This window comes from Pantherophis guttatus, chromosome 13 (assembly GCF_059756535.1).
Source record: "Pantherophis guttatus breed Tessera chromosome 13, ASM5975653v1, whole genome shotgun sequence".
In the NCBI taxonomy this organism is placed as follows: domain Eukaryota; kingdom Metazoa; phylum Chordata; class Lepidosauria; order Squamata; family Colubridae; genus Pantherophis; species Pantherophis guttatus.
This window is the reverse complement of record NC_142075.1, coordinates 9,483,259-9,496,746: the sequence shown is the minus strand read 5'-3', so window position 1 is coordinate 9,496,746 and position 13,488 is coordinate 9,483,259. Positions and strand designations below refer to the sequence as shown.

The window sequence follows — 13,488 nt, the reverse complement described above, 5'->3', positions numbered from 1 at the left end:
TCTCAGTGTACATAAAAGAAAAGATATGTTCATCAAGAATCATAAGGTACAACACTTAATGATAGTCACAGGGTACAAATAAGCAATCAGGAAACAATATCAATATAAATCTTATGGATACAAGCAACAAAATTACAGTCATACAGTCATAAGTGGGAGGAGATGGGTGATGGGAACGATGAGAAGATTAATAGTAATGCAGACCTAGTGAATAGTTTGATAGTGTTGAGGGAATCATTTGTTTAGCAGAGTGATGGCGTTTGGGAAAATACTGTTCTTGTGTCTGGTTGTTTTGGTGTGCAGTGCTCTATAGTGTCGTTTTGAGGGTAGGCATTGAAACAGTTTATGTCCAGGATGCGAGGGGTCTGTAGATATTTTCCCAGCCCTCTTTTTGACTCGTGCAGTATACAGGTCCTCAATGGAAGGCAGGTTGGTAGCCATTGTTTTTTCTGCAGTTCTAATTATCCTCTGAAGTTTGTGTCTGTCTTGCTGGGTTGCAGAGCCAAACATATTGTGGTTTGTGGGATTTGGGTTTAGGACATTGTGTGAACTGAGCCCTCAGTGTATGTTGAATCATAATTCATAGTTTACTGGTTTCGATGTAAACCCTACCTAGTGGTTAAATCGGTATTTCTCAACCTTGGCAACTTTAAGCTGTGTGGATGTCCCAGATTTCCCCAGCCAGCTGGGAGTTGAAGTCCACACAGCTTAAAGTTGCCAAGGTTGGGAAAAACTGAGTTAAATGAACCATAGCAAACCAGGTTTGTGAACTGCCCAGAGGTAGATGAAGAATTAGAAGTCAATTAATAAAGATTATAACCCATTCCATGTTTGGATCTGTGGGGGTGAATAACCGCACGGCTCCTCCATTTCCCCCCTATAGAAGAGCAGTTACAGGAATCAAATCTCGCCCGACAAGACAGTGATACTAAGGGATTGTACTCAATCATTACACTAAGCTTGGGGTGTTTTAACCATGATTTATTGAATAACCACAAGCATCTGGGTTCGTAACATGAACCGTGAAGGAAATGGTGATCTTTTTTTCCCCCAGGATAACCTCAACAGCGACTCTGATTCCTGGATAACTGAGCGTTTAACTTTCAAGCAAGACCATCGGCTGGAAACACAACATATCCGTTCGGTGCTGTGGCGGCTCGCAACCAAATACCTCAAGGCCAACGAGTGGAAGAAACTTGCACATTATTGGAAATTCACGGAGGCGCACATCCGTGCAATCGAACACCAGTGGACAGGTAGGTGACAGAGGTAACCTTCTTCCCAACTGCTGCTGAGTAGGAATAGGAGCAGGGGTGGGCTGCTGGAGGTTCGCAGGGGTTCGGGAGAACCTCTAGCTAAGATTCTGTGCAGTTCAGAGAACCCCCAAATCCCACTCCTGGCTGGCCCTGCCCACTCCACCCCTCCCCTCCCAGGAGTCCCCAAGTGGCCTGTTTTGGATGCAGGTAAGTGCAGGACGTGTTTGGAGCAAAAAATGGGCCTACTGGAAATTCAGGCCTCCGGAGTCTGCGGAGGCCATTTTCGCCCTCCCGGAGGCTCAAGAAAAGCCTCCGGAGACCGGAGAGGGCAAAAGTGCCCCCCCCCTTGCCATGGAGCAGGCGGCTGACTAGGCCATGCCCACCATAGCCACACCCACCCAACAACCGGGCAGAGAACCCCTTGCTAAAATTTTTGAAGCCTAGCCCTGAGTAGGAGACCGGGGACAAGGAACCGAGATCTCCATTCCGGTGGTTCCTGAACATATGAAAAGGGTGCCATGTGCTTAGCCCAAGATCAGGTCTATAGGAAGTCCTCGACTTACAAGCACAACTGGGACCAGAATTTCCACTGCTAACCAAGGAGGACACTAAGTGAGTCATATCTGGTTTTACAAAAAAAAAAAAAATTGCCACGATTGTTAAGCTAATCACTTCAGTCAAGTGAATCGTGCTATTAAGTGAACCCAGCTTCACCCATTGACTTCGCTTGTTGGAAACCATCTGAGAAGGTCACAATTGGCTTTGGATGCCTTATAAACCTTATAAACATGCTGGTTGCCATGGCCCCAAATGTTGATCTCGTGACTCTGGGGATGCTGCAACAATCCAAGGACTGATCATGAGTGACTTTTTTCAGTGCCGTTATAACTTTCAGTTATCACTAAACAAATGGTTGTAAGTCCAGGACCATCTGTATTATGAAGAGGGTCTAACCAGCGGTTCTATCCGGCCGGTTCCATCTGGCTCATGAGAACCGGTAGTGCTGGCAGCAGGAGGCTCCGCCCACCCGCCAGGACGTCATTACGTCCCATTTTTACCCTCTGCCCATGTGCAGAAGAGGCGCATCAGTAATGGGTTGCCCTGGTTCGCACCGTTTCGATAGAACCGGTAGTAAAACTGGTGGGAGGCTCCGCCCACCAACCCTGATGTAATCAAAACGCTTCTGCGCATGCACAGAAGTTTCTGCGCTTGCGCAGAAGAGCACACGCGTGCCCCCGCTGCGAACCGGTAGTAAAGGTAAGTAGAACCCACCCCTGAGGCACATGCGCGCATAGTGTGCATGTTCCCATTCCCAAACCGGTAACGAAGGTAAGTGGATTTCACCACTGGGTCTAACTTTCTTAGAACATAAGAGTAATAATGTTGGAAAGGACCTTGGAGGTATTCTAGTCCAACCCCTTGCTGAAGCAGGAGATCCTATACTATTCCAGTTTTTTCTTGGAAATTTGGAGCACCCACAACTTCTAGAGGCAAGTCGTTCCACAGATTCATTGTTCTCACTGTCAGGAAATTTCTCCTTAGTTCTAGATTGGTTCTCTCTCTTAATGATCTTCCACCCGTTACTTCTTCTTCTGCTTTCAGGTGCTTTGGAGAATAAGTGGACTCCCTCTTCTTTGTGACAACCCTTTAAATATTGGAAGGCAACTATCAGATCCTCCCTAGTCCTTCTCTTTGTTAGACTAGTCATACCCAGGTCCTTCAATCCTTCATCCGATGGCTTGGCCTCCATCATCTTTGCTGCTCTTCTCGGTACTCCTTCTAGGGCCATGATGGCGAACCTATGACACACGTGCCAAAGGTGGCACGCAGCACCCTCTCTGTGGGCATGCGAGCCGTCGCCCCAGTTCAGCTCCGCCGCACATGCGCATGCGCCTCCCGCCAGCCAGCTGGTCTTTGGGTCTCTGCCATGCATGCACGGGAGTCGGGGGGGGGGCATGCATGCAGGAGATGGAGCGCTGTTGTGGCCCATCAGTAGCCTGTGCAGCTAGTAGCTGATTCGGACAGTGAGGAGGCTGGTGTGGTGCTGCACCAGCAGCCTGTGCAGCTGGCACTTGAGTCAGACAATGAGGAGGCTGGAGAAGATGTGGTGCCAGAAGTGGGGATTCAGCCAGGGCCTTCAGAACCTCCAGAAGTTCCCATAAGTGAAGAGGAAGAAGAGGAGGAGCCTCTTCTCGATGCACAGGCGCGCAGAGCTGCCAAAAGGCAGGAGTGGCTCCTCAGGAGGAGGTCTCCTCGAGAGTAAGGCTTGGGGCTAATTGGCCACTCCCTTAGCCTATCTAAGGAAGGACGACGACCGATGCAATTTGCAGGGAACAACTTCGTTCATTCTCCTTCGCGTCTTGATCTTAGTTCTCTACAAATTGCTTCTGGGCTTTCTGCCAACCATAGTAAGATTACGATTATTTATTCTTTGGATTCTTGTAGGCTGTTAAGAAAGTTAATTAACAGCCTTTGTTTGAAAAAGACTGATTTAATTTAGTAAACTAAGGTTTGTACAGACTTTGTGTGTGCTGCGTTCTTTGGGGTCCGTAGCTGGGGCAGAACAGGCGCATACGGGGGACGCATTTGTGGGACCTGCATGCATATTGCATTTTGCAGGTTCAGGCGTGCACGCTTTGGACAACTCGGTCCGGAAAAAGTTAGCCATCACTGTTCTAGGGTCTTTCAGACAGGCTAAAATAGCCGTCACCCTTGGTTTTAAAAATGCAAGACTAGCATTTTGTCTCTGAGACCAGCACTGGAGGAAAACATCTCATGAAATATGAACGATGCGTCTGTTTCAGAGAGAGGAGACCAAACCAAGAAGCGGTTTGCGAGAAAAAAGAAGAAGTAAAAATCGAAAACCGCTTTGCTAGCCGGTATTTCTCTAACCTGGCTGCCATCCAGCCCATATTAGAGATAGCTGGCTTAGCTGTGACCAGCTATTCATGTTGAAAAAAGCTGGATGAAGCATGTTTGAATTGGATTTTCTGTTCTCCCCAACCCCAGACAGCTTTTTAAAGAGAAATAGAGCTGCATCAGTGAGCGAGCCCAGCCTAACCCTCTGGGGAAGCAGGTATTACTACTGTACCCCCTTCATCATCTCCAATGCAAGCCAGTGTTTTCTTTTCAGTGTTAAAAAAAAATAATAAATCCCCAATGGAAAGCAATTGAGAAGAGTTACAGCAAATTAAAAAGATATCAAACATTGGCAATTCAGCAAAAGCCTTGAGCAGTGACATACTCAAAAATACTGTAGGAGGACAGCTATATTGGTCCCTAGTGGCACCTTTTCAAACTATTCCATTTTATTAAAAGGCAGAAGCTTTTTCTTAATATATATAACACAATTTGTTAGCCCAGAGGCTGTATCTGAAAACAGCCAGTGCCTATTTACCCGGTTCTACTCATCAAAATGCAAACTGTCTGGTCTTTTCCCTTTCCCTTTGCTGGGATTTTCAATGCATTTACAATGAGGCCCATTCAGGGGATAAAAAATTATTCTGAAATCAGATTAAAGGTAAAGGTTTCCCTCGCACATATGTGCTAGTCGTTCCCAACTCTAGGGGGCGGTGTTCATCTCCGTTTCACAGCCGAAGAGCCAGCGCTGTCCAAAGACGTCTCCGTGGTCATGTGGTTGGCACGACTCAATGCCAAAGGTGCACAGAATGCTGTTACCTTCCCACCAAAGGTGGTCCCTATTTTTTCTACTTGCATTTTTTACATGCTTTTGAACTGATAGGTTGGCAGAAGCTGGGACAAGTAATGGGAGCTCATCCCGTTACACGGCACTAGGGATTCGAACCGCTGATCTGCCGACCTTTCAATCGAAAAGCTCAGCGTCTTAGCCACTGAGCCTCGGCGTCCCTTATTCTTACGTATTCTTATGTATTCTTACAGCAGTTTTATTCTTCTATTAAATCATGTCTAATTCTCAGAGGTTGCCCAGACAAGTCCCTACAGTTTTTCTTTGGCAAGGTTTTTCAGAAGTAGTTTGCCACTTCCCCTTAAGTAATTCCTGGGTCTGAAGAGAGGAAGTGGCCCAAGGTTATGCAGCTAACTTGGTGCCCAGAACAAGACTTAAACTCAGGGTTTCCTGGTGAGTTCATTCTAGCTTGATGCTTAAATACAACACAACATTGGCTCTCTACAACAGTACAAGAACCTATAAATCAATTTGACTTGACTATTGAGATTTGAAAACACTGTTCTGATCAGTTAATCAGTTGTACACTAATCAACACTATTATGTGATTCCAAAGCCTAGTCATAGTACACCTGCCACAACAGGAAATTATGCATCTCCATGTGCATCAAGTTCCGCGCATCATGATGTCATCAATCAAACTGCCTACAGTACATCATAAAGTGACATCGTTTGGGTCATTTGTTGATGATAATATTATGACACATGATATCATTATGACATCCATAATCCATAACCTTGCAATATCTCACTTCAATTGTGTTCTTCCTTTTTCGCCAGGCACCAAAAGCTACCGAGAACATGGCCATCGGATGCTGCTGATATGGCTTCATGGGACCATCATGGCAGGAGAAAATCCAATCAAAGGATTGTATGAAGGGCTGGTCAGCATCGGGAGGAGCGACTTAGCAGGTATGGTGACTCCTTGGCCCTTCTCTTCGGTCTACTGGGCTGATTCAGCCCAGGATCAAAGCCGCTGTGGCGCAGTGCTTAGAATGCAGTACTGCAGGCTCCTTCTGCTGACTGCCACCTGCCTGCAATTTGGCAGATCGAATCTCACCAGGCTCAAGGTTGACTCAGCCTTCCATCCCTTCCAAGGTGGGTAAAATGAGGGCCCAGATTATTGGGGGAAATACGCTGACTCTGTAAACCACTCACCCTGTGAAGTGGTATATAAGTGTAAGTGCTATTGCTATTGCTGTCAGCTGGATCAAGCCAAAGTCCAGCTTAGACACATCCGTATGTTTTCTCTTCCGACAGAAAGTATCCGGAAACAAGCGAATGCAGATTCGCCCGCATCTTCACGCAGGTGTTCAGCAATGTGAGGTCCGAGGTGCTTCAGAACATGACTCCATGCGACTCTGCCAGAGGTTTCTTTCAGGACTTGCATCCAAAGGGACACCATTTCCAAGGGCTTCTTGCCATCTTGAATGGCAAGCTTTCCAATCCAGGTCAGGTCCACGTAAACCGTCTTATGGGCAGACTCTCAATCACAGCAATGCATCCGTAGGACCTCAGTTGGAGAAAAGGGGACATAACGGATTTTATTCTCCCCCCTCCCCCCCCCCGAAGGTCTGAGATAAGGTCTAAAGCTGACTTTACAAGGGATTTTTATCTGTTCTTATCATTGCCATTCGATCCCATTGATTTAATGTTTATGGAGATTCTCGGTCATCCCATTGATTTGATATCTGGAATAACGGTCACAACGAAAGCAGGTTTATACCTCTTTATACATGTCCTTAATTGGAAAAATTTAACAGGGGGGGGTTCAGCATCCACCCAGCTTCTTGGTTCTTCTGTATTGTAGTAACACAGCTAATGCCTCTAAAACTCTTGGCTACGCCTCACACCACAGCCACCAGATTGCAAACCAGCATCTCTAAGGACGATCATCCCTCTGGTTGCTAACAATCTCTTCTTGGTCCAGAGTTAACTTGTTTCTGTCCTCTTCATGTTGCTATCTTGTTTTCAAATTAAGAGTTCATAAAGATGCGTTGAGGGGACGCAGTGGCTCAGTGGCTAAGACGCTGAGCTTGTTGATCGAAAAGTCGGCAGTTCAGCGGTTCAAATCCCTACTGCCGCGTAACAGGGTGAGCTCCCGTTATTTGTCCCAGCTTCTGCCAACGTAGCAGTTTGAAAGCACGTAAAAAATGCAAGAAGAAAAATAGGGACCAATAGCGTTCCGTGCGCCTTCGGTGTTTAATCATGCCGGTCACATGACCACGGAATTGTCATCACAGCGCTGGTTCTTCGGCTTAGAAACAGAGATGAGCACCACCCCCTAGATTCGGGAACTACTAGCACATATGCGTGAGGGGAATCTTTATCTTTAAAGATGTGTTTCGTTCAATGGAATCGGCCCACCCATCTTATCCTAAGAGCATGCTTTGTAGGCAGACACATGGTCGGAACATTCTGCCAAAGGGTTCTGCCACTTCGGATTAATCTTGAGTTTCAAAAGTTGTGCAATGCTTGCTTTTCAAGTGACTCTACTAAAATATGGAGAAGTGCGGATTTTATGCCTCTCCCTCACAACAGATAACGTCGCCCAAATACCGTATTTTTCGGAGTATAAGATGCACCTTTTTCCCCCGTAAAAGGGGGTGAACATTTGGGTGCGTCTTATACACCAAATGTAGCCCTGCCCACCCACTGGCCCCCACCCTTTGGCCTCTGCCTCCCAGAAATTTACCTCCGTGCAGCAACAGCCTATTTCAGCTTCAGCACAGCCTAATTAGCACAAGTTGATTGACTGTTGGATCGGCCTCCCGACTCTCAGCTGTTTCAGGCTGCAGGGATTGCCATTGCCTATTGCTGCGCTGGCCTCTGCTGCTTGCTGAAAGAAGGTAAATTGCTGGGAGCAGGTTTTTTTTTTTTCCTTGCGCTAATCAAGCTATGCTGAAAACGAAAATGAAAGTAAAGCAGGCTGTTTGCTGTTTGCTGCAAGGAGGCAAAATTGCTGGGAGGCAGAGGCAGATTTCTTTTTCTTGTTTTCCTCACCAAAAAAAGGTCGGTGTGTCTTATAGTCCGGAACATCTTATACTCTGAAAAATACGGTACTTGTGCAGACTTGGGATACATCGAGATGAATATGCTAATTGAGATCACGCTGGTTTGCATGGGAAAATTTTCCAGTTCAAAAATTTCCTAGAAACTCACACCTTTTGCTTCTAAGTTACTTTCTTTCTTTCGCTTCCTCCCAACACCTTTGGAAAGCTCTTCTTTGGCTAAATTTCTGATGGCTGTAGATATCACAACATCCAGTTCTCATCATAGATTATAGCAGAATGATCCTCTTAAGATTCAACGGATCTGTTTTGAAAACTCTTTTTGAGTTCACACAGGACGTTCCACCTAGTTATTATCTCATGTGCTGTATTAACTGAACCATAAGCCTACCCAAGGTGAGCCATCAAGCAAAACTTAACTGTGGTTAAATCTGACCACAATTAGAATGGAAGGATTTATCGCTGCTAGCTTTCACTAACCTGGTTCAGGGTGCCGTGTAAACAATCACGGGATATCTCTCTTCTGGAAACAGAGCCAAAATTACAGTTGCACTAACACAACAACAGCACAAGGTCTCACTAATACAACAGCAGCCTAGGTCTCTATGGAGACCTGGCAACTTCTGCTTAGTTCACCGCATCCTTTTGTTGAACATTACTCCAAATCTGGATGTCCACATCTGGGGAGAACAGCTGGCTCAATCCAGAGGGGGATTCACTTACCTTCCCTACCGGTTCCCAAATGTGACCACTCGCTCTGCCACCTCTGCGCATGCGCACGGCCTTCTGCACATGTGCAGTAGTTGCGCATTATGTCCGGGCAGGTGGGCGGAGCCTTCCGCAGCCGCTGCTACCGGTTCGCGCGATCCGGAGAGAACCAGCTGAATCCGACCACTGGCTCAATCCATGAGACATTTAATGCTAGGTGGCTTAGGGATGCAAAGGGGGGAACCATTCTACTGTTTCAGCCAACATTTTTTGTGGTCCATGTTATTTTTATTTTTATATATCTCAACTATGCACACGGAGCTAGCTAGGGTAGGTGGCTGGCTTCTCTGCCTTTGGCTGGGCCTCTTCAGCCTGGCCTTTTTCAGCCTTGGTGATCTGTCCCCGTCCACACACACACACAAACACAGCCAGCCGAGGGTTAAGGAAGCACTTGGAACACACCCAGCTCTCTATCTCCAACTGGGCAGCGATATACACGCCGTCTGCCAAGTGCTTTTATTTCCACAGAAAACAGAAAGATAAATACTCAGCTTCCAAACGTCCAACAACAATAAATATTCCTCCCAGCAGTTCCGAACGAGGCTTTAGTGACTATTCAAGGTTAGTTTTGTTCGTCACAAGGATCACTGGCCACCACCCTCTATTATATAGTCTCTGGGGTGTGGTCCAGTGACTCAGTTCTAATCCCTAGCACGCCTCCTGAGCTGCTGCAATCGTTTATCACGCCTTCGGAGGCGTGCGTCCAAGAATGATGTTTCTCCTTCGCTCTCATCCGAGCCACCTGTCTCTCTGTTAATCTCCTCTCCCTCGGCCGGCACCTGAGACAGTGCCAGAGGGGAGGGGCCTGGAGAGGGAGGCCTGGCTGACTCCTCTTCCTCATGCTCGGAGCTTTCTTCCTCCAATGGGACAGGCTCAGAGGGCGGGGCCACAACACTTGGGACATTTCCCTTTGAGGAAGAGATTTACACACCAGCCTGCCTACGCTGTGATCTGCCAGAAAGGCAGTGGGTGAGAGGATACAGCTCTAAGATTGGTGCCTGGAGGTGCATTACACACTTTCTTTGGGCATTGGTTACTCGTCTCTGCCGAAAGGAAGTTGTTCTTTGTCACTTCCTGCCCTTTGAAGTCACTTCGGTCCAGGTGATGGATGATACCAATTGCAGGGGAGAAGCTTGGGACAGTCTCCAGCCTCCATCATTGTTTGCCCTGATCCCAAAATCCTGAAGAGGACTCTGGGCCCCAGGATTCACACACACACACACACACACACACACACACACACACACACACACACACCCGTTTCCAGCTGTACAAATATGCACTTTCAACTTCAAAACAGTGTTCTCACCAGTGCTGATACGACAGTGTTTTATCTACAGGACAGTACACTTTTCTTAAATTTGTCCTTAAGGTTTTTGTATTTTTAAAGCAATGTCGAAACATCTGGTTTTCAAATAAATGGTTTTTTTCCCCCCTCTTACGTTTTTGTTTGTAGTTCCTGAAAACTTGAAAACTGTCACTTCGTGGAAAACCTGAATCATTTCAGGTCTCAATAACCCATCTCCAACTTTCAATGAATTTTAATCTCCTGGAATTATGAAGAGCACAATTGGAAATTCTGTATTTGTAAAATTTGCAAAATTCTAATCTAACTGGAAGGCTCCAGATCAGGCAGGATATTACAAACTCCAAATCTTAAAGATGAAGCAAAGCTATTACCTTGCAAATTCTTAATAGCAAAATAACTGGGGCCCTTCCCATGGCCAGTTAAAATTTTATTCAAAAACAAAGTACGATAGCAAATTAATTTTACAAAAAAACCCCTTTGATTTCAAGTCATTAAGCGGCAACAGTATATAAAGAAACGTAACAGCAACATTGACACTTCCAACATAGTTTAAAACTAAATATTCAAATTATAAATGACCTTACAGGCATCTGTAATTTGTTCATAGTAGCCCCTCTCTGCATGGAGATATAGATTTGTATATATATATATATTAAAAAGATTTATTCTCGGTAAGAGCACAGTAATGAAGGCTTTGGTACCAAAAGTTTGTCTCTGAGAGTTGCATTTGTTTTGTTTTTGTTTTAAACAAGTCTTCCAAAGTTGCATCCTTAACTTTTATTATCCAAACTTAGCTTGTGAAACAGAAATGGGAGCGAGCGTCCGTAGCCTTATTTCAGGTAATGAAATCCATCCAGCTGAGTTTAAGGACACCATTCTAACCAGTTTAGTGGGAAAAGAGAAAGACAAGAAGGTGGTCAGATGTGATTGGGTAGGACATCTGCCAACAAGGAAAGAGGTGAGGCCCTCCAGATGAAAGAACGGCCAATCGTCCAATTACGATGCTTGTTCTTGTTCGTTGCTAGATTGGAGGTTGGCTTTCTGGACTTCTAGTTCTTCTGCGCTGATCATGGAGGGGTCAATGGCAGCATATCTGGTCCCATGGAACTGAAGCAAGTGTATCTATAGGACAGATGGACAGAAGTAGAATCTATTCATTCCTTTTTTCCCCCTCTAAACCATAAAACATTGACATTGACTCTACTGTCACCCATGAGGGAGGAAAAAGTTGCAGTTGCCTAAACTGCGAGATGGGCGGCATACATTGTATTTTTTGCTCCGTATGACGCATCTGACCATAAGACGCACTCCCGTTTTTGGCCTCCGCGCACCCCATTTTCAGCTTCCGCATGTCCCGTTTTCGGCTTTCACATGTCCCGTTTTCGATCTCCATGCACCCCATTTTTGGCTTCCACACATCCCGGGGCGCACAGAGGCCAAAAATGAGATGCGCAGAGGTCAAAAACGGGACACATAAAGGCTAAAAACGCAAAAACAGCTGGCAGGTGGGGGCTGGCGGATTGGCGGGGCTTCGGCAATATTCACTCCATAAGACGCACAGGCATTTCCACCCATTTTTGGGAGACAAAAAAGTATGTCTTATGGAGCAAAAAATACAGTAAATTGGATGGATGGATGGATGGATGGATGGATGGATGGATGGATGGATGGATGGATGGATGGATGGATGGGCGAACGAACGAACGAACAAACGAACGAACGAACGAACGAATAAGCAGGACTTACTTGGATATAAAGGTTTACTTCAGCGCTTCTGCAGAGATACGGAAAATTTCCTCCTGTTTTCAGATGAGCTCTCCTGGCATTGGGATACAATTTATACATCTCTTCCTTGGCTTCTGTAGACAGGGCACTCTGATCAAATACCTAAAAGTCAAAAACAGCATCAGCCTGAGTTTTGCCACCCCTTATCATGGAGCCCAGGGCCTTTCCCTGTAGCAGTAGATCTCTCCTTTTATTCCAGAAAGTCCCAAGGCATGGTGGAAACGGTGCCGGCATAACCACCATAGACACAGGTCCTCCTGGATTGGAGACTCCCACAAATCAACAACCAGCCAAACCAGTTTCATCTCATCCTTATCGGCTATAGGAATATGCCCAAGATTGCTCACGTCCATGATGGTGACGGGGACATCTCGGATCTTATGAGGTTCAACGTAGGAATTCTGGCAATTGAGAGTCAGTCTTGAAGCCAGTTCGCTCTGGCCCAAACTTTCCAGCTGTCAGACGTTTAAAAATAAAAAAAAAATAAAAAAAAATCTGTCAATTTGGGTCTGAAATCTGGCGACCAAGAAATAGAATACAGAATACCAAAGTTGGAAGGGATCTTGGAGGTCTCCTAGTACATACATACAGGCAGGGGTGGGCTGATGGGGGTTCGCAGGGCTTCGGGAGAACCTCTAGCTAAGATTCTGTGCAGTTCGAAGAACCCCCAAATCCCACTCCTGGCTGGCCCCGCCCACCCCACCCCTCCCCTCCCAGGAGTCCCCACACGGCCTGTTTTGGATGCAGGTAATGGCAGGGCATGCACGGAGGCTAAGTGAGGGCAAAAGCCTACTGGAAGTTCGGGAAGAGGGCCTCCGGAGCCTGGGGAGGCCGTTTTCACCCTCCCGGAGGCTCGGAAAAAGTCTCCAGAGCCCGGGGAGGGCAAAAATCCCCCCCCCCCTGTGGTGCAAGAGGCCGATTAGGCCACACCCACCATGGTCACACCCACCCAGCAACCGGGCACAAGAACCCCTTATTAAAATTTTTGAAGCCCATCCCTGGATACAGGTAGTCCTCGATTTACGACCACAATCGAGCCCAACATTTCTATTGCTCTGTGAGAAAACTCTGTTAAGTGAGTTTTGCCCCATTTTACGATCTTTCTTGCCACGGTTGTTAAATGAATCACTGAAGCAATTAAGATAGTAACATGGTTGTTGAGTGAATCTGGCTTCTCCATGGACTTTGTTTGTCAGAAGGTCACCAAAAAAAAAGTGATCACCTGATCCCAGGACACCTGCAACCCTCATATATATGAGCCAGTGGCCAAGCATCTGGATTCTGATCATGTAACTATGGGGAAGCTGCTATGGTGGTTAAGTTATGAAAAATGGTCAATAAGTGTTCTGCCCCAGCTACGGACCCCAAAGAACGCAGCACACACAAAGTCTGTACAAACCTTAGTTTACTAAATTAAATCAGTCTTTTTCAAACAAAGGCTGTTAATTAACTTTCTTAACAGCCTACAAGAATCCAAAGAATAAATAATCGTAATCTTACTATGGTTGGCAGAAAGCCCAGAAGCAATTTGCAGGAAACTGATAAGAGAACTAAGATCCAGACGCGAAGGAGAGTGAACGAAGTTGTTCCCTGCAAATTGCCTCAGTCGTCGTCCTTCCTTAAATAGGCTAAGGGAGTGGCCAATTAGCCCCA

At 46.2% G+C, this 13,488-nt stretch overlaps 2 protein-coding genes across 6 annotated transcripts in view; one reads left to right on the top strand and one right to left on the bottom strand.

Moving 5' to 3' along the window:
- The window catches only part of ANKDD1A (ankyrin repeat and death domain containing 1A), a 42,991-nt gene extending 32,809 nt beyond the window's left edge, over positions 1-10,182 (top strand). For all 3 annotated transcript variants that reach the window (XM_034424736.3, XM_034424737.3, XM_034424739.3), the window contains 3 exons: positions 1,055-1,256; positions 5,743-5,874; positions 6,223-10,182. In XM_034424736.3, the coding sequence (XP_034280627.2) occupies positions 1,055-1,256; positions 5,743-5,874; positions 6,223-6,287 (399 nt within the window). In that variant the 3' untranslated portion in view covers positions 6,288-10,182. The remainder of the gene's footprint in view (positions 1-1,054; positions 1,257-5,742; positions 5,875-6,222) is intronic.
- A 282-nt stretch (positions 10,183-10,464) lies between these two features.
- Positions 10,465-13,488, bottom strand: part of SPG21 (SPG21 abhydrolase domain containing, maspardin) — a 30,849-nt gene continuing 27,825 nt past the window's right edge. For all 3 annotated transcript variants that reach the window (XM_034424740.3, XM_034424742.3, XM_034424741.3), the window contains 3 exons: positions 12,183-12,290; positions 11,797-11,937; positions 10,465-11,172 (listed from right to left, as the gene is read on the bottom strand). In XM_034424740.3, the coding sequence (XP_034280631.1) occupies positions 11,047-11,172; positions 11,797-11,937; positions 12,183-12,290 (375 nt within the window). In that variant the 3' untranslated portion in view covers positions 10,465-11,046. The remainder of the gene's footprint in view (positions 11,173-11,796; positions 11,938-12,182; positions 12,291-13,488) is intronic.